The sequence below is a fragment of the Micromys minutus genome, assembly GCF_963924665.1.
Source record: "Micromys minutus genome assembly, chromosome: 28".
Taxonomy (NCBI): domain Eukaryota; kingdom Metazoa; phylum Chordata; class Mammalia; order Rodentia; family Muridae; genus Micromys; species Micromys minutus.
Window position 1 is genome coordinate 19,979,371 of NC_137963.1, and position 18,820 is coordinate 19,998,190.

General features: G+C 43.6%; 2 protein-coding genes across 4 annotated transcripts in view; one reads left to right on the top strand and one right to left on the bottom strand.

Moving 5' to 3' along the window:
* Positions 1-3,254: 3,254 nt before the first annotated feature.
* On the bottom strand, positions 3,255-7,282 carry ABITRAM (actin binding transcription modulator). The gene is made up of 6 exons (XM_080940152.1): positions 7,069-7,282; positions 6,147-6,198; positions 5,590-5,719; positions 3,921-3,997; positions 3,729-3,798; positions 3,255-3,641 (listed from the first exon to the last, which is right to left on the bottom strand). The coding sequence occupies exons 1-6, from the start codon at positions 7,181-7,183 to the stop codon at positions 3,504-3,506; spliced, it is 582 nt and encodes a 193-aa protein (XP_080796278.1). The 5' UTR covers positions 7,184-7,282; the 3' UTR covers positions 3,255-3,503.
* A 212-nt stretch (positions 7,283-7,494) lies between these two features.
* Positions 7,495-18,820, top strand: part of ELP1 (elongator acetyltransferase complex subunit 1) — a 45,868-nt gene continuing 34,542 nt past the window's right edge. For 2 of the 3 annotated variants that reach the window (XM_080940307.1, XM_080940308.1), the window contains exons 1-9: positions 7,495-7,632; positions 9,749-9,911; positions 11,017-11,169; positions 12,799-12,880; positions 13,785-13,865; positions 15,118-15,203; positions 16,724-16,820; positions 17,079-17,169; positions 18,126-18,249. In XM_080940307.1, coding sequence (XP_080796433.1) covers positions 9,762-9,911; positions 11,017-11,169; positions 12,799-12,880; positions 13,785-13,865; positions 15,118-15,203; positions 16,724-16,820; positions 17,079-17,169; positions 18,126-18,249 — 864 coding nt within the window. In that variant the 5' untranslated portion in view covers positions 7,495-7,632; positions 9,749-9,761. The remainder of the gene's footprint in view (positions 7,633-9,748; positions 9,912-11,016; positions 11,170-12,798; positions 12,881-13,784; positions 13,866-15,117; positions 15,204-16,723; positions 16,821-17,078; positions 17,170-18,125; positions 18,250-18,820) is intronic. The other variant, XM_080940309.1, reaches the window with a different exon arrangement.

Genomic DNA, 18,820 nt, shown 5'->3' on the forward strand with positions numbered 1-18,820 from the left:
TATGCCTCTAGATGACAGACTCAAGCACCTTTATTACAACAAACTAGCTGACCCTAAAATGTGCAAGATGGAGTCAGTGCCAGGTCTGTGCAGGAGCCAAGGTAACACTGCAGCAGGACTCGTCCACTTGCTGGAAGAGCCCTTGTCCATTTTCAAAGCTTTTCTATGCAGAGTGGAAGGCAGACTCCACATTCCTGCCGCTCCCCAGCAACCCAGATGGAAAGCCACAGAGAAAAGGGGGAAGCTGGACTTCATTTCAGTTTGAAGTAGATTTGGGCAGAGCAGACAGTTCATTTTGTTTCTCCGAAAGTATCAAACTGTTAAAATTATACTTGAAGTGAGGGGGCCTGGAGAGGTGGCTCTAAGGCTGACAGCGCTGCTTTTCCAGAGGACCTGGGTTTACTTCCAAGCACCTGTGTGACGGCTCACAACCATCTATAACTCCAGTTCCGAGGAGTCTGATGTTCTCTTTTGGCATCTACAGGTGTTGTGTGTGTATAATGCACAAGCATACATGCAGAAAAACATACACATGAAACGTTTTTAAAAGTTGAGGCAGAAGTTGAAAGAGAAGTGTGCTGTGCCAGGGTATCCAAGTGCAGATCATTAGCAATTTATTCCCTGGTTATAGGAATGTAAAACCTCAAAATACTTCTCAAGAGCTCTGTGGGTTTTAATCAGAGAAGCATTCCTCTTTCGCCATTTGTTAGGGCAGCAGGAGAGGAACAAAGTGAGGCCGGGGAAATGGCCGAGTCAGCAACGCGCTTCCTTCCTGCTGTAGACTGAAGGGAAAGTGACCCCCCTGGTCTCCAGTATTTGAGACTTGGTCCGTAGCTGGTGGGATGAACTTTTTAGGTAGACTTGCTGGAGGAAGCAGGTCAGCCCACTTCAGTGCCATGTTCATGGAGATCCCGAGACTGTGAGCCGAAACAGGTTCCCTGCGCCTTTGGTCATGGTGTTGTATTCCAGAAACAGATAGACAACTAATACAGAAGCTGGTACCATCGAGTGAGGGTGTTGCTGCTAAAAATGTGACTATGGTGGGTTTTTTTGTGGGCAGGGGTGAGGTGTGGAGAATGTGGAACTCTGGGACTTAGGACCAGAAAAATGGTTGAATGTTGAGAGTACTGTGAAACAAGACTTACTGTTTTGAACCTAGAAGAGTGTAGTACTGTGAATATAGACAGGAGAGGGATTTTAGAGGCTTTAGAGGGAAAGACTCTATTAGCAAAGTAGCCAGAAGCCATTTATGTGACCCTTTGAAGAATCTGGCTGTGTTCTCTCCAAAGCTGAATTTAAAAAGTAATGGACAGATTTCTCAGGAATTAGCTATTTCCAGTGAGTGAAAACAAATGTGTGTGTGTGTGTGTGTGTGTGTGTGTGGTAAATACCAAATGTACAGCTCAGAGAAGAGCACAGGGAAGCTTAATGTTGACTTAATAATGACCTGGGTGGCATGGATTGGGAAAGGCTGCGATTACTATAGATTAGTGCTATTAAGAAGTCCCGTTTGGGCTGGTCAGATGGCTCAGTGATTAAGAACACTGACTGCTCTTCCAGAGGTCCCAAGTTCAAATCTCAGCAACCATATGATAGCTCACAACTATCTGTAAAGGGATGTGATGCCCTCTTCTAGCATGCAGGTGTACACGCAGATGGAGAACTCATACATTAAAAAGAAAAGCTCCTCCTAGTGGTGCAGATAAGGAAAGGATGGCCTGCTGACCAGCTCAGCTACCACGCAGGTGCAGGTCTAGGGCTCTGAACTGGCTCACCCCAAAATCTCTTCCATCTGTGAAAAGGCCAGTCCTGCTGTTCCAAAGCTGCAGGATCTCCATGACACAGGACAATAACAGGATAACGGGGAAAAGTCCCAATGAGGATGCAATATTGATGGTGTCACAGAAGTAAGAGATCTTGAACCAGACCAATGACTCATTGCAAGAACATTTGTAAGAGAGGATGTAGACAGGTATACACTGTGGGACACACTCTGACATACTATATCCTACCTTCTGAGATTTGGGGTGTGTGTGTTTTAGTTTGGGAGGAGGGGCACGATGTGAAACAGTTAACAAGAACCTGGCTGCTTTGCTTGGAGAAAGCAACACCAAACAAGAGCTGCTGTGAACATGATCAAAGGCTATGGAAGTCGACTTAATTTTCAAATATTTTCCACATGGTACTAGCTTTGTGGGCACAAAAGATGCAAGAATGAAAAGTCTGGATGTTTCCTGGCTTCAGGTCACTGAGGCCAGGAAACGTGGCAGAGATGGAGTTTCTGCAAGGAGGCCATGGCAAGTCACTGTGAAGCTGTAAGGGCAAAACTTGGGCTATAGCACAAATCCCAAGACACTGGAAGTATAAAGCTGCGAGACATCTGCCAAGAAAGAGCTGCAGAGCAGAACCGTTCTGAGAATGACCCGTCACAGGCAGCCATGCTGGTGGCTTGGTCATCTTAGAAACTAAGCCCTTGGACAGTGGCTATGGAGCTGCTGGCTTTGGCCTTTGGCCCAGCATTTCCTCACTATGCCATCATCCGTCCCTCTGGTATGGGAATGGGTATTCTTTGCCACTGTATGTTGGAAGCATGTAACTGGCTTCCTGATTTACAGGGTAGACAAGAGATTGCATCAAGTCTTAGAAGAGACTTTGGAACGGCGTGGAAATTGTTAACCACTATGGGAACTTTGGATATTGGACTAGCTACATTTTGCGTGACCTAACTGTGGGCCAATACATCATGGGAAGAATGTAAACTGAATGAAAAATGACCCCCATAAATTTAGGTGCCCCAGTGGTGGCACTGTTTGGGGGAGATTATGGAACTTTTAGGACATGAGGAACTGTATCATCAGGGGCAATTTATAACCACATTTCCCCCTCTATTTCACTCTGCTCCTGGTGTGTGGTAGACATGTGACCTCTTAGCTTCCTGCTTTGGCTACCATGCCTTCCCACTATTGTGGTCATCCAGTCCTCTGGGCTACAAGCCCAGATAAACTCTTCTGGAAGTTGCTTTTAGTTGTGGTATTTTACCACAGCAACAAATACACTTGAAAGCATGAAGCCCAGAGTTTGGGTTTCCAGGCCCAAATACAGCTGCGTATGGTGGTGTGTGCTTGTTTTTCCAGCCTTGGAAGATGGGACGCAGAGGACACGAGCTATCTGGCAAAGTTCCAAGCCGAGAAGAAACTGTCCTTAACAAAGGCAAAAAAAGCACTAAGTTGTTTTTTGACATATATGTGCACCCACAAGTACACTTCCCAGCGCACACAAAGCAAGTACCTGGGAGAGGCAGGTCCCAGAGCCTGAATACATATGGGGACCAAGGCTTGTGATGTTAAAACAAAGGAGGGAAATTAGGTCAGGCAAAGGCTTAGGCTTCTCCCATGGCTGGCTGGGCGGCTGTGAGGAATGCTTCATACACAGTGGCTGTCTTCAGGGCACTGATGGTTTCGGCCGGGTGGGGTGACAATCCCGTGCTGCCACCATCACAAGGCTCAGGACGTGGTTGTGGTGGCATTAGTGCGTTTTATCACGACCTCTTCATACTGTTGCTGTGTCAGTAACCCTTCGGTCACGCTTTTACTTTCTTCAAATTTGGGCAATACAACTGCAATGTAGCCTTCAGTGGACGGCTGGGGAAGGGAACAGAACACTTAGTAATGCCCGATGATGCCCAAGAGGTGTGTGGACAGGGCTGCACTCCCCCAGCTCCCCTATACCTTTTCTTGAAGAAGGGATGGCTGATGAAGAATGTTTTCATTCACTTCCATCAATCGACCTCTAACACAGCTATTTAAAAACAAAAAGAACTTTTAGAAAAAACCTTTTTGCCAGTAATTTTTCCTTCCACGCACACAGGTATTTGAGGTTGAAGCACTAACCCTCTACAGGACAGATAAAACACTGCTTACCTAGATATGGTATATTCTTCTCCATCGGAGCAGTAAATCTTACACAGAGGAGCGAGCTCTGTTAGAAACTGTGCCCCCTGAGTAATGAGAAGGAAAAAAAGGTGTATTTCCATTTTCCTCTAATAGGTAGCTCTCACTATTAAAACAAGATCTTGGAATTTGTGTTTCACAGCAAAATGACTTAAGCACATAAACCCATTCATGTACTTCAGCATAATAACCTACTCTGTGCTAAGTACCATCTGATTATCATGGGTAGTTTAGTTATAGACTAATAGGGGTGTGTGTGTGTGTGTGTGTGTGTGTGTTTTAAATCACAAATGAGAAATCTATATATGAAGATTTCAATTTATGGGCTGGAGAGATGGCTCAGTGGGTAAGAGCACTGACTGCTCTTCCAGAGGTCCTGAGTTCAAATTCCAGCAACCATAGGGTGGCTCACAACCATCTGTAATGAGATCTGATGACCTCTTCTGGTGTGTCTGAAGACGGCTACAGTGTACTTATATATAATTAATAAATAAATCTTAAAAAATTCAATTTGTAGACTAATTCATTGCAAGCAATATTATAAAACTCATTATGACACTTGTCAGCAATATCCTACAAACTTAAGTTTCAGGAAGGCCCTTATCTTTTGCTGAGTGTGGTGCTTTTGTTTTAATCTCTGTGTTCAGGACACGAAGTCAAGTGAGTCTCTGAGTTTGAAGCTAGCCTGGTCTACCCATCTAAGTTCAGCCTAGCCAGGGCTATAGCAAAACCCAACAACAAACTAAAAACATTGAAAAGATTCCTATCTTTTATACTAGAAATTAATAGGTAAAGGAACTTTACACAGTTAACTGCCAAGATTTTTTTTTTTTTTTTTTTTTTTTTGTAGAAATAATTTTCTAACTAAAAAACAAAACTGGTGGGCTGGGGAGATAGCTCAGAAGGTAAGACTATTTCCTACTCATAGAAAGGACCCAGGTTCAGTTCCCCAGTACCTACATGGTAGCTAACAACTACCTGTAACTAGTTCTAGGGAGTTTGACAAGTTCCCCTTACCTCTGCAGGCACACGCGCATGCAAACATGTGTCACAGACACATACATATAAATAAAAATTAAGAAAAAAAGTTTCAATAAACCCCAGAAAACTGACCAAAATGCATACCGTCACTATTAGTACTGCATGTTAACACACTTCCTGACAGCATGTATGATCATCGCTTCAGGTACTCTGGGAGATGGCTAAATCAAGGGTAGTTTGGCAAATATCTCTAAGCAGGGAATGAGGGTGTGTTTTATGCACTGCCTTCCTTTTAAGGTTTCTGATTGTGAACATGGGCGGCTGAAGCCAAGATTCTTTCTGTTTGTTTTTGAGACTTTTGTCACGCAGACTTAACCAGCCTGGTGCTCACTACAGCCCTTTACTGCCGCCTCAACCACCCAAGAGGTGGGGCCACAGGCCAAGGCCCACCTTCCATCTCAGCCTTTGAAGGTAAGAAGAACAGGAGCACAGAGCCTTCTGACAGACACTGTACCTCTCGATCCATTGCGGGGGTGGGGTGTTCTTCTTACTGAAAACTTGGACCGCTCGGAAAAGTCTTATGGCTGACTGGATCCATCACAGCATGTGTACAGAAAACTCTCAGTAGAAAAGAACAATCACAACTGCAGAAACATACCCGTTTAAATTTCCCAGATACTTTGTTCTCGAGTCTGCTACAGTTGTTACTGATCTGATAGGAAATACTTTTAATGGTTTTGCCTCTTTGAAGAACTGGATGAGATCCTGCCAGTGTGATGACACATATTCTACAAGGAGGAAAACAGTTAATCCTGTGTCAGGGCGCGGCCAAAAGCCTCCTCCTTCAACAGTGTTCCTGCTGACGGTCATTTGGTTCAATGATCTCTTTCTCTCTGCTGTGGCTGGTGCTTAATACAGAAGAGGAGAAAGCAGAGTTGAATCTCCTTCCTGGGAAGGGGGCAGCAGAGAAGCAAGGCAGGACATGATGCATGCCTCCACAAGGAGCCATTCCATCCTTCTGCCAGCACAGTGATTGGCACAGGTTGGCTAAGCACTATATAACTGAACAAGACTTGCTCCTCCCTCCACACTCCTAGAATACCATCTCAACACCACAGAGGACAATTTCATGAATGCTCAAACCCAACCCAAGACCACACCAGGCTAACTACTAGAAGGAAAGTGCTGATAGTTAAAAATTTCTGGTTTGCTTACCGGTTGGAGTGCTGGAGTATACAGTGGTCCTCACAGGGTTTTCCTTTAACATCTGGAGGAATAAGTGAGTTGCTGGTTGTTCTTGGTATTTACTCTTACTATGTGATCACTTTCTTTGGTTCATGGAGGTAGTTCATTATGAAGCTGATCACAGTGGTCAAAGTAAGTAATAGCTCTGAAGCATTTTAAATAGTCTAATCCAGCTAGAATCCTTTATTCAGTGTTAAGGCAGGTGAGGTTATTAACCCCTCCATCTTGTCTCTTTAAGATGAAACCCATCATTTCTATTAGAGAAACACCATTATAAGCACCACGTTGCTTACATTGTGATATTGCTTTGTGGGGCTATTTTGATGTTATGCAAAAATCACATTTTTCTTTGGAAAATTCAGTCCTAAAGAGAACTAGGAAGGTTGCTTATCCTAAATATTGTGTGTGGGCCTACCGGTTTCCCAGAATTAAAACGGATAAAGTAGAGAGGTCCCCAAAGGTGGCATCAGCATTTCCTGGGCACAAGGAACACCAGCGCAGCCTACTTCAAAACGTCCAGTGGACAATATGCACTGTTTTATCTTAACCGTAGATACTGATTCCCTAACATCTCTTAATGTTCTCTCCACGCCTAAGATTTCTTCCCGTAGGATTGATCCCTCCAACCACCCAAACACTTAGCAATGTGTGGAAGCCCAGATAGACCAAAGCCGAGTTCCTTAGTTTAGTTCACGTCTTTTCCTGCAAACAACCCACACATGGCAGTGCACTTCCCACGTCGAAATGCGCTTTTGTTCTCCACCAGTGTAAACCTATATTCCTGGGACTATGAAGCTCAAGGAAGGGCACAGGTGGCTTACATCGCGTGGCAAAATGCCTACGGCATCCACCCTGTGCAGCAGAGCGGAGCTCATCACCATTCCGCACTTACCCGCTTTATACCAGCGAGTGAAGTATCGATCTACAAGCGAGGGTACCGGGGGTTCGGTAGCCATGACTACCGCTGGCGCCACCAGCCCAGCTTCGGGGCAGCAGAGCTCTTCCATCCGGCTGGTCCAGCAGTGTACTTCCGGTGCGTGGTGTCGTGCGCACGCCCGCGCCTCTCCCGCATGCAGCCAACCCCCTTCCCGACCCCAGTCACTTGCGCTGCTGGGCCAAAGTCCAACTGTGGGGCAAATACAACTGGGTGTCAAAGGGCTGGGGGACGACAGACAGCAAAGTCCTTCTGTTTCTACCTGGCTAGGATCCCCGGAGCTACGGAGGGAGGCGCATCTGGCCACACCCACCTAGTGACGTCAGTTAGCGCGCCTCGCGGGTGACGCCACGTCTGCGCCGCCTCTCTTGTGCTCCCTGGCTGGTTTCGCCCATCAGTGAGTGGTGTGTGTGTGTGTTTCGTCTCCCGAGTGCGTCGACGGTTCCATTCCAAACCCAGTGCGAGGTGAGGGATCGGAGCTGTGCACTGAGGCGAGGGCGCAGTTCCGCTAAGGCGTTGTAGGTGAGCATTCGCCCGTCCCAGTCCGAGCCGCTTTGTGCGGCCTGCTCTTGCGGTCCAGAACTGCTCTGGTGCAGGAGAGGTGCACGCGCCTCTGCCTGCGGGCGGGGCGGCGTGGACCGCCCCTCTCAGCGAATTTCGGGTGCTTTCTGTACACTTGTACTCCGGGTCCAACCTGGGGCGCCGAGAGACACAGCTGCTGGAGATGAGGGTTCGGTCCCCCACTTACCGGTTTCCTTGCAGAGTATAAAATAAAACCTCTGCCAGCTAGTTGGTTCGTCGCGGAAGCTGGTGGTCGGTAATAGAGGCCTCTGCTGTGCTGCGGGTCCTTTCTCTCATTTGGACTTTTCTGTGGAATAGTATATCACATGCTTCTCTAGCCGATGTGCCTAACCTGAGATTTCTGTGATTGCAGTGATTGTGTAGTCTTTGTCTTAGGGCCTAACGTTTGGGCAAGTTTCGATGTAAGTCACTTAACGGATCTTAGGTATTGTGTAAAGGATTCGTTTGTATACCTCTATGTGTAAGTGAACGAAAAAGAGGCAAAGGCAGATTTAGAAACAAAGACGACAAAAGTCCCAAACCAGGATGAGCTGTTACTTGATAAGAGATCATTAGGTTTTCTGTTTTTCAGGTTGCATTTCATGTGCTTGTTAAGCTTATGATAATATCAGGAGATAATTAATGTTCAGTTTGGACTTGTTCAGTTACAACTACTTATATAGGTATATCTAATCTCCCCTTTAGTGAGCTACCTAGCCTGAAGATAGCGGAGCAAGGGGAGAAAATGGAGCAATGGTCAGAATTTTAGGGCATGATTAAAGGTGTATAAAAGGACCTTTTTAGCACATGTATGGATGGGGAAAAGTTGAATTGATAGAGCCAAGGGAGGTGCAGTTGGAGGTGCCAAAGGAAGGCTATTAGCAGATTATGATCCTACAGATATTTGGAAGATAACTCTTTTTCTAACTTTGAAAGTATTGGGAAAAATACGGGGCTATGTAGTTTCAAAAAGTTAAATGAGTGAGGAGTGTTGGAATGACAATTTAGAGAAGTCCGTTTTCATGCTAAAAGAGTTGGGGCATTAGAGAGATTAATGAGTTTGCCTTTTATCATGTGCATGAAGCAGCCAGAAGAGGGCATGAGATTCCCTGGAACTGGAGTTATAGATGGTTGGTTGTTAGCTGCTGTGTAGGTGTTGGGAACTGAACCCAGGTCCTCTGGAAGAGCATCCCGTACTCATTAACCTCTGAGTCATCTTTTCAGACCTGAACTCAGTGATTCTTTAAAAAGCCCAAATTGCTTTGCTGTGTTTTATCAGTCAGGGTCCAGTTAGAAAAGTAGAGGCCACACAGTACTTCAGCAGGATTTATTATGAAGAATTATTTAAACTGCTATAGGAGGAAGAAAAGGAAAAAGTAAAAAACAGGTAATTTAGAAGGAAGCTGAAGGAAGCAGTTCCCATGGGTCCGGAGCAACATTAGGGCAGATGTTGGCATCGTCAGGATCTAACCCCTCGTAGAAAGGCCTGTAAAACTCAGGATGGAGCCTGGGGCTCCATTTCTTTGTCTGAGGATGCAGCGTGTCTGATTCATGCTACTGCCTATGGATTGGCAGTGATGAGTCTGGGACCCGGGTCCCTGTAAAGGTAAATGCTGATTGCTGGCATGGTAGTCACAGTTACAGACAGATCAAAAGAAGTGAATCTTCTTAATTGCTATTACCTTCTATCATTTCTATCCTCGAGTCCATGGATGCAAGGCAGCACAGATTTTGATGAATAGACTCCAAGTTCATGGATAGGGATGTGGATCATGGCAACGTTAGATCATAGCATATGCTGTGGTTATCATTTGATTATGACTCCAGATTTCATATGTCACAAGTCCAGATCAGCCCTGTGTAAAGCTAGAAGCTTTAGGAAGTCAGAGTGTGGCTGTGTATATGCTGGTGGGTTCACATTAAATAGTACCCCCTACTATTCTAATAACCAGTTCTCTCCTTCTTGAATCATGCTTAATATGAGGATGGCCATTTATCTCTGTTACGGTAGTCCTTTCTCTTTTAGGAGTTAATGTTTCATTGAGGGAAATTGGTTTTTTGTTTTTATTTTCCTCAGAAGTTGCTTCATCATGAGAAATCTGAAGTTGCATCGAACCCTGGAATTTAGGGACATTCAGGCACCAGGGAAACCTCAATGTTTCTGTCTGCGAGCTGAACAGGGGACGGTTCTGATTGGTTCAGAACGTGGACTGACAGAAGTAGATCCTGTGAAAAAAGAAGTAAGTCACTGGTGCCAGCTTCTGCCTTGGCCTTGCACTTGTTTTCCTCCAAAGTAATTCACATATTCCTGACTAGTCGGTCTCTTTGCTTTGTGTAGATGGCTTACTCGATAGAACTTAACAATAGTAGGCACCTTCAACTCTGCTAATTTTGTAAGCTAAGTTGGCAAAGCTCTGACCATATATTTTATGAGTGCCTCACATTTTCCCCTGTATACTGTGAATTTGTATTATAGTATTGATCCATTAGCAATCTACATGAATATTGCCATAGAGCTTTTACATTTTATTTATTTTGTGGGACAGTGATTTGAACCCCCTGCCTGAGCCTTGTAGAGTCTTTCAAGCGTAGGTGGCTAAAATCCCAGACCTTAATGCTAGAACTGACCATGGATATTGCTGGAAACTGTAAGTTGATCTGATATGTTCCATTGATTATTTTTTGCTATTCATGCTTTTTATGTAGATGATTGATTGTCTTTGTACACATTGTAGAAATATTAGACAATGGCAGTTAGGGGCTAGACGTGTTCAGTGGTAAAAGCCCTGAATTTGATTTCCCATTGGAAAACATGTGAACAAAGGGTGCAGTCAGTAGCTGTACTTTTATAAGATATTTTTAAACAACATACTTGGGCTGGTTGTTTTGTTTTGTTTTGTTTTGCAAAAGGGATTTGTTAGGTACTCCTTGTTAAAAGAAAATAGAGTTGTACTATTTCTAAAATGAAACTTTGGGTTTCAATCTAGGGAAAATACTCGGGAAGTTTGTATGTTATATAAGAATCATTAAGGTCTGAAGAGATGGTTCATCTGTTAAGAGTACTGGCTACTCTTAAAGAGAACCCCAGTTCAGTTCCCAGTATCCATATGGCAGCTTACAACCATCTACAACTCCATTTCCAGGGAATCCCACACTCTCAAGGGGCCTTTGAGGGTACCAGGTATACACATGGTCCACATATATACATGTAGGCAAAATACCCATGCACATAAAATAAAAAAAAATAATCATATATAAAAAAATTATTGGGAACATTTTTTTTCTGGAACTCAGATGGCTCTTGAATATAAACACTGATTTGCTTATGTGTATGTTTTGTGAAAGGTGAAGACTGAAATTTCTTTGGTGGCAGAAGGTTTTCTTCCAGAGGATGGAAATGGCCGCATTGTGGGTATTCAGGACTTGTTGGATCAAGAATCTGTGTGTGTGGCCACTGCGTCTGGGGATGTCATAGTCTGCAATCTCAGCACACAGCAGGTAGGTGTAAGGCCTGGTCAGGAGGAAGTACCAGGTACCCTAGGCAGAACCACGTGTTTGTATTGAGGTCTGATTTATAGCCATGACATTAAAACATGCCCATGTCACAGGGTTTTGGTGGTATTTCAGTGGTTAAAAACCAGGTTGGTCTACTGCATCCATTAATCAGACAGAATGGTTGGGACATTACACTTTAAATTAGAACTTAAAAGTTGAATAAAAACTAACCATTCTTAAGGTGTACTTTATCTGAATTTCTCAATTAAGAAAGTCTGAGTTCTTTAGTTGGGTTATGTTTTCTTTTATAAATTCTGATTGGATAATTTTAGAGTCTAATATAAGCACTACCATAATGCACCGTTGCATACTATAACATGCTTGTCTTACTGTACTAATTATATAGAAATGACCGGGAAACATATTCTAAGACTTGAGGGGAGTTAGGCTACAACCTGTTGCTTTCTTACACTAGAATAAGACTGATTTTTCTGGATTTCCACTCCCCCCTTCCTCCCTCCCTCTCTATTCCCTTCCCTTACCTCTCCTTCTCCCTCTCCCTCTTCCTCTCCTTATTCCCCTTCTCATTTTTTCTTGATTCTTTTAAAATACTTCTTTGATGCCAGGCATGGTATCTTATGACTACAGTCCCCACACTTAGAAAGTGGAGGCAGGGGATTGCCATTATCTCAAGGCTAACTTTGCTACATAGTTCCAGGCCAACCATGACTCAAAAGAGCAGTAGCAATGTTACTGGGGTAACCGTGAGCCTGATCTCTAGTGCTGCAGTGTTCCTCACAGTGGGTGAAGGCTTAGGTTATGGCGAGCTCTTTGTGCTTTTTAGTGCAAACTATTTACTCCTCACTGGGGTCTTGTTTCTCATGCTTAGAAACGCTTGAGGCTTAGATAACTTAAGTAGCTCCCTCAAGATCAGAGTTCCCAGATGGAGCTTGACTGTCACAGCCTGTAGCACCTTCACCCCTCAGCATTTCTTTGAATATGTTAATAAACTTCACTCTATTCATGCTAAGCATTGTCGATGTCTACCATATAAGTTAACTGGTTTTGCTCACATTTAAACGTTAGAATTTTCCTTCCAATTTGTCTCCTGATTCCTGAGCCAGGCCCAGTCCACTTATCTCCATTGAGATCACTTTTCTTTGTGGCTTCTCACTGTCACAAGACAGAATTCACGTCCTTGCTGCCTGATAAGACCAGTTGCTGTTCCCCAAATTCCCTCTCATCTTTGTCCTTCATTCCTGTGTAGTGTGTTCCCCAGGATCTAGTTGCAGTTGAGTTTTAATCCGTCTTTAAGCCTTGCCATCCCCACACTGGCTCCTTGAAGGTTCTCTGTCCTGGTCCTGCTGAGCTTTGAGACCTTCACAGAGCGCCCCTAGACTCCCCAAGCCTTTGCTCTAAGACTCGCTTTTCCAGGGTCTTTTCTAGAGTCATTGCTTCACGTCCTCCTGCTTACTCTGCTTACTATGTGTCTAGTGAGTCCGCAGTTGTTCCTGAGAGCACGTCTGGTGGGTCCTCCACTTTTGTGTGTTTACATTTTCATCGTTTGGTAGAGTGTAAACCTTTATTGAGAAACCGATGTTCTAAAGATCCCTTTTGATTTCTCTGATGCAGCTGGAATGTGTTGGGAGTGTGGCCAGTGGTATCTCTGTCATGAGCTGGAGTCCTGATCAAGAGCTGCTGCTTCTTGCCACAGGTTAGTTTTTCAACTGACTTTGTAAAACTTGTTCCTAATGTCGTACGGACTTGGAAGGTTTCAGAAGTCTTGGAACAATGATAGCTGATTGTAATGTTACGGTAATTATTCTTAACACTTGCCTCTCTATTAGCATACCGAGTTGTTTGTGGAGCTTTGTGGTCTTTGGTAGTGAGGAGTGGAGTAGGAGAGCTGAGGAATCTGATGTGTACAGCAGTCAGTGTGAGCACAGTGTTCCTTAACCTATTCTAAACTTAGGAATTGCTGGGGTGGGGGGGTGTGTGAGACTGTTGCAGTCGAGTTTTAAGCTCTTAAGCTACACTCATGGTCCTATTTTATCCTCTGAGACACCTTCACAGAACCTTTCTAGACCCTGCATGAGCCTCTTGACTTTCCTTGCTTTTAGACTCGTTTACTAATTAGGGACTTTTGTAGTAACTCCAGGGCAGGGATGTGGAGATGACAGGAAAACCTGCAGGAGTCAGTTAATCTTTGGGGTCAAGCTCGGTTGTCAGGCATGGAGGAAAGTTAAGCTGTCTTGTCTGTCTAGGCATTCCTCTACATTCCTCACAGCTCTTCTGTCTGTCTGTTTTCCTTTTCCCTTGAGATGCTTTATTCCAGATGAAGTCAGTTTATGTCTGTAGAAATGTCTTAGAAAACTAGCAATTTTTAAAGTAATAGAGGAGGGCACTAGGGACTTTTATGTTGAATTTATACAATCAGTTGCTAAGAATAAGCATCTGACTGTTCTACTCAGAGTTTGTGTTTTAGAGCATTTTATGTGCATGCATCCGTTTACCTCTTCTACCAGGAACTCCTTGTTCAGTAGCTTCTGGTGCCCTAGACACTTGGAATGACTGATTTGTTACATGAACAAAAACTGTTTTTCATTTGTTCCCCTAAGCTCAACAGACTCTGATTATGATGACAAAAGACTTTGAAGTAATCACAGAGCAGCAGATCCACCAGGATGATTTTGGAGAAGGTAAGCATTGCTCTGAAATATTTTGTGACATGAAGTTCCTGTTTTCCTCATTTTCTTATTCATACCAGTCATCTTCACAAGCCCAAAGAACTTCAGTCCATTTCGTTTCTAAACAGGCACATTGCTATTCTCCCTTCAGATCTGACAGGTAGCTTTCTCTGTATTCTGAGGTTTCCTGGATATCACTTAAACCTGACGAAAGATGCACAGTAGAATTACAGGAGAAGAATTACTCAGGCTCCAATAAGGAGAGCATGTTTGGAGGACAGTTTTGTGGCCACAAGAAAAGAGTGGAGGCAGGTAGAAGGAATGGTTTTCCTACCAGCTAGATCAGATCTTTATTTTTCCTGTGGCTATCAGATTGTCTTCTTGCTGAGTTCTGGCCACAAGTATTTGACCATTGAGGCTGTGAGTGTATTGATGGGGAAGAGAATGGAGATATTTGTTGACTTGTAAGGAGGTCTGGCCACTGGAAGTCCCTGAGCAGCTGACCCAATTGAAGAGGGACTGTTAGGGGCAGGTTCTGAACTGTTGTTAGGGCCTTCTCATTTTGCCAACTAGGGGACAGTATTTGGATGCTTCAGATAATACCTTTAATTTCAGCACTTGAGAGGCAGAGGCAGGTGGATCTATTGAGTTTGAGGCCAATTTGGTCTACATAGTGAGTTCCAGGACAGCCAGGTTATTATCTAGACCCTGTCTCAAAAACCAAACAAACAGACAAACAAACCAAACCAAACAAATCTTAGAACTGCCTTCTGACTAAATCTTTGGAAACAATTTGAGGGGTGCTGTGGATGGTAGAAACATGGTTGGTTGTTTGCTTTTTCTCTAAGGCACATGTCACAGATTCAGTAATGACTTGATGTGTAAGTATTAGGGCAGCCGTAAGAGAAGGAGATTAAAGGTTTCTAGAACCTGACTTGAGCTGGGTCACAGTTAGCCTGGGATTGATAATTGATAGACATTCCTGGCTACTGTCTTGAGATATGTGCTTTGTGATTCCTACACACATTTTATAAATCTTTATAGTTGGTCAAGTTTCTGACTTGTGTCATGCTTTCCAAAGTAAGAGCATTTCACCTCTTGCTGGAGTCACTGCTGCAGGTCATTGGAGGCTCAATTTGTAACGTAATGACTGCTGCTCAGCTTCTGGAGTTATCACTGACTATCTTCATGAAGAATGAACAAAACTGCTTTGATTTCAGCTCCTTTGCTTATTACTTGTTTTCTTGTTCTTGAAAAACCGTAGGCAAGTTTGTCACCGTTGGATGGGGCAGTAAGGAAACACAGTTCCACGGCTCAGAAGGCAGGCCACTAGCCTTTCCGGTACAAATGGTAAGGCGGGATATAGGTGTTCAGTTCTGCCACGTGCTGGAGCCCTGCCTGGCTGAGAGACCGTCTGTCTCTTCTACAGTAATGAGGTGCTAGCTGATAGGTGCCCTCGGGAAGTGAGTCACCCATGAGAGACAGTCTTCTGTTTTCCTTATGGACAGCACCCAGTCTCATTTACTGTTTAATAGATTTTCCTAAAGGCCTGGTCTTGACTTAAAAGTTTATAGTTTTCCAAAATGGGTTGAAACCCATTGCTTACTCAGAACTATTCATAGGAATGCTCTGGTAGTAGGCTATGGTGTTTTGATGCCCTGCTGACAACTTGCTGGGCTCAGTAAAGTTGTTTCATGTTTTCTAGCTTTCTTGGATGAGTTCTCTCACTAATTAAAACATGTTTATTAAGAATTTACATATGCTGCAGTCTGTGGGAGACACAGTCCGAAAGATAAAAATGTCACGATAGACTAAAGTGAAGATACCACCAAAGTCCAACGTGGGTTATTTACAAGACTTTGAGTAAAGTACTACTTACCGGAGCAGAAATGACTCAAAGACAGCTGCATACCAAGGCCCACACCAGCATGTGTGATAGCTTACAAATGCTGGAAAACCAGGAACATACTGAACAGCTTGCAGGTAGCTCAACAGGTTGGAGTGTCCAGTACAAGTGACTCTGGTCTAAATCTCTTCCAGGCAGCCAGCTGGTTTCTGCTTTTCCCAGGCAGGGGTCTGATCTCAGAATCTTCTTTGTAGCTTGGCTTGTTTGAGAGAGACTCAGCTTTTACTATTTACGTCATCAGGGAGGGGGCCTAGTGAATCTGGTAATTTTCAGGGACTTCCTGAAGCTATTTTGAGTTTTACCTTCCTTCTGAAGGAGCTTCCCTGCAAGAGGAAGTGTTTCATCTTGGAGGAAACAGTTACACAACAACCTTTTGCTAGAGGAAGTGTGTTGTGTACTAAATTTCAGTATCTTAGTAAGATACAATATGGTCTAGCGTCTTTGGCAGAGCAGAGGTAGCAGTGTTTTGAAACGGAGCAACCACTGGAATGTGAAGTGTGTTCTGGTGCACACCTTACTCCCACCCATAGGCTTGTCTGTTTCCAGGCTCTGGGTTGAGATGCAGGTGGCACTGGAGACCCTTCTCCTGGCCAGCACTGAGGGCAGAACTGCTTTATCTGTGCTGCTGCGGCTACTGCTGCTGGCTCTTCTCTGCCCACTTTCCTCCCAGTTTCTTTACTGTGTCCTGTCATGAAAAAGGACTGTTTACACTTAGACAGACACTTCTTTCCTTGCTGTAGTTTCCTAACTTGCTCCTTAGCTTCTTGTATTTGTATTTGTAGCATTTCTAGTGCTCAAGGAAGGAAGGCTGTGTTGATTTTATTAAGATATTCTTGATTTCCAGTACTAATACTGGTTTTCTGTATGGCTTTGAAATTATATTAAAGATGAGTATTTAGTAGCCAAGGCTTGTTTGGCTTGGGAGCATTGATTTCCCCAGTAATATAGGTGTTTCTCTCTTTAGCACGAGTCTGCCTTGTCCTGGGATGACCACAGACCACAAATTACCTGGCGTGGGGATGGGCAATTTTTTGCTGTGAGTGTTGTTTGCCCAAAAACAGGTATGGAAATAAATTACTCTTAAACATTTACCTAAATGAAAATCTAGAGAAGTTTTTTCCTTTTGCCTTGAGCAGAGCATTAATTACAGAGTGGAAAGATGTATTGCTTTAGATGTCAGTGGCTTAGGAACTAGAAGCAAGCTTTAAGGTTGTCTGGTCAGTCCTCCCTACTAAACACAGATTTGCCTTCGGAAGGTAGAATGTGAGTTACCACAGTATGTTAAGTCCCTGTGTCTGTTTGCTCTCCCTCCTTTGCAGAGGCTCGGAAGTTCCGAGTGTGGAACCGAGAGTTTGCCTTGCAGTCAACCAGTGAGCCTGTGCCAGGACTGGGGCCCGCCCTGGCTTGGAAGTGAGTGAGCCTATGAGCCTGGGGCTCTTCCTGCTTTCCTCCCATCCCTCTTTCCGGATTCAGCTGGATCCTAGCATCTATCCCCTTGTTCTAAGACCTGACACTAGTTGCATCTTTAATTCCTTAAAGGTTATGGTTGTACATATGGCTGTTGTGGGAACCAAAAAGGGTGTGTCTGTTGGGTGTCCTAGTGTTTGACGCCTGTGGGACAAAGGGATTTTTGTGAGACAGGGTAAAGGACTTTCTTCTGGACAGATTCCCACAGCAGGTAGCCTCCTGGCTGAGAAACCTGCAGGCTGCATTCCTGCATCTGGCTTCTCTTCGCTTCCTGGATGCACTGCTTTGTGCAGACCACAGTGTGCCTGTCACTGCTGCCTGCAGGTCACGTAGAACACAGGGCACCTGTGTCACAGCAGCTGTCATATATAGCCTCATGTTGCGTACATCTTGCTTGCCACATGTATTAGAGTGGGACTGGGTGCTACTTAAGTGTTTGAAATAAGAAGTTGGAGAGAAATAGACTAAGGATGATTTCAGGAGGGAAAGCATGGAACATTTGGAAAGTTATATAACTGGAAAAAAAAGGGATAACTGAGGATACTGTGCTTGAAATGTAGTTTGTTTTTAATAGTTCAGTTGCAGTTGAAATCAGAGAAACTGCAAATGGTGCCTTGACTAGTTAGGAAGAAACACACACCTCTTCCTCTTACATGCTGGGGTGAACTACTTGCCAGTACTAGTAAACAAATGGTGGGCTTAAAACTTTCTTGGAACCAACATCTTAAATAAATATATGCACATAACACCCCCCCCCCCCCCCACACACACACCTTACTGGAAAAAGGAATTACAATTAATTCTTTTCTTCTGGGGAAAAAAATAAAATTGATTTGTCCCAGTCTCTGGGCACTCAGGGTGAATACCGTTAACTGTTCTAACTCAGGTTTTGCTTTAAGACCCTCAGGCAGTTTGATTGCATCTACTCAGGATAAAGCCAACCAGCAAGATGTCGTGTTTTTTGAGAAAAATGGACTTCTTCATGGGCATTTTACACTTCCTTTCCTCAAAGATGAAGTTAAGGTAGGTGTCGGAATTCTTTGTCATCCAATTAGAGAGCTGTCCTTAGCTGCAGAAGTTTGTGTCTGACAGAGGTTAGCAACAGAAGCTACTGTGTAGAAAGGATGGCTTATGACTCAGAGCTGAGAAAAGTCACAGCAGGGAATAGAAATGCTGTCCTTGCTTGTGGGCTTTGAGAACTGACTTTTTCTGGTGCTGGATATTTAAACATTAAGCACCTTATATACATTAGAATCCTGGGTGGAGACATAGGAATCTTTAATTGTGTAATGTTTTATAAAGTCATGTAGAATAATCTTTTTTGAATAAAATTTTAAGAGTTTTTTTTTTTTTTTTACAAAATCATGGTTTTTATTTATATTGTACCTTAATTAGTATTAATTATTAAAATAACATGTAAAAGTAAGATAATGCATTTACACAATAATATAACATATTGCTATATCTAATAGTCAAATTTCTTGATTTTTCTAAAAATGCTTTTCTTGTTACATTTGTATATAAATCTTCACACATAATGCAAATTTTAAGTCCTTTTTAAAGTACCAGTTTTACAGATTGGTTTAGCAGCTAG

What these genes read in the sequence shown, in the direction of transcription:
- ABITRAM (XM_080940152.1), bottom strand. Translation starts at nt 7,183, where the DNA reads ATGGAAGAGCTCTGCTGCCCCGAAGCTGGGCTGGTGGCGCCAGCGGTA. An exon ending in CACTCGCTGGTATAAAGCGG is followed by an intron (nt 6,199 to 7,068) that starts GTAAGTGCGGAA and finishes TTATTCCTCCAG; the next exon opens with ATGTTAAAGGAAAACCCTGT. An exon ending in ATACTCCAGCACTCCAACCG is followed by an intron (nt 5,720 to 6,146) that starts GTAAGCAAACCA and finishes TCCTCCTTGTAG; the next exon opens with AATATGTGTCATCACACTGG.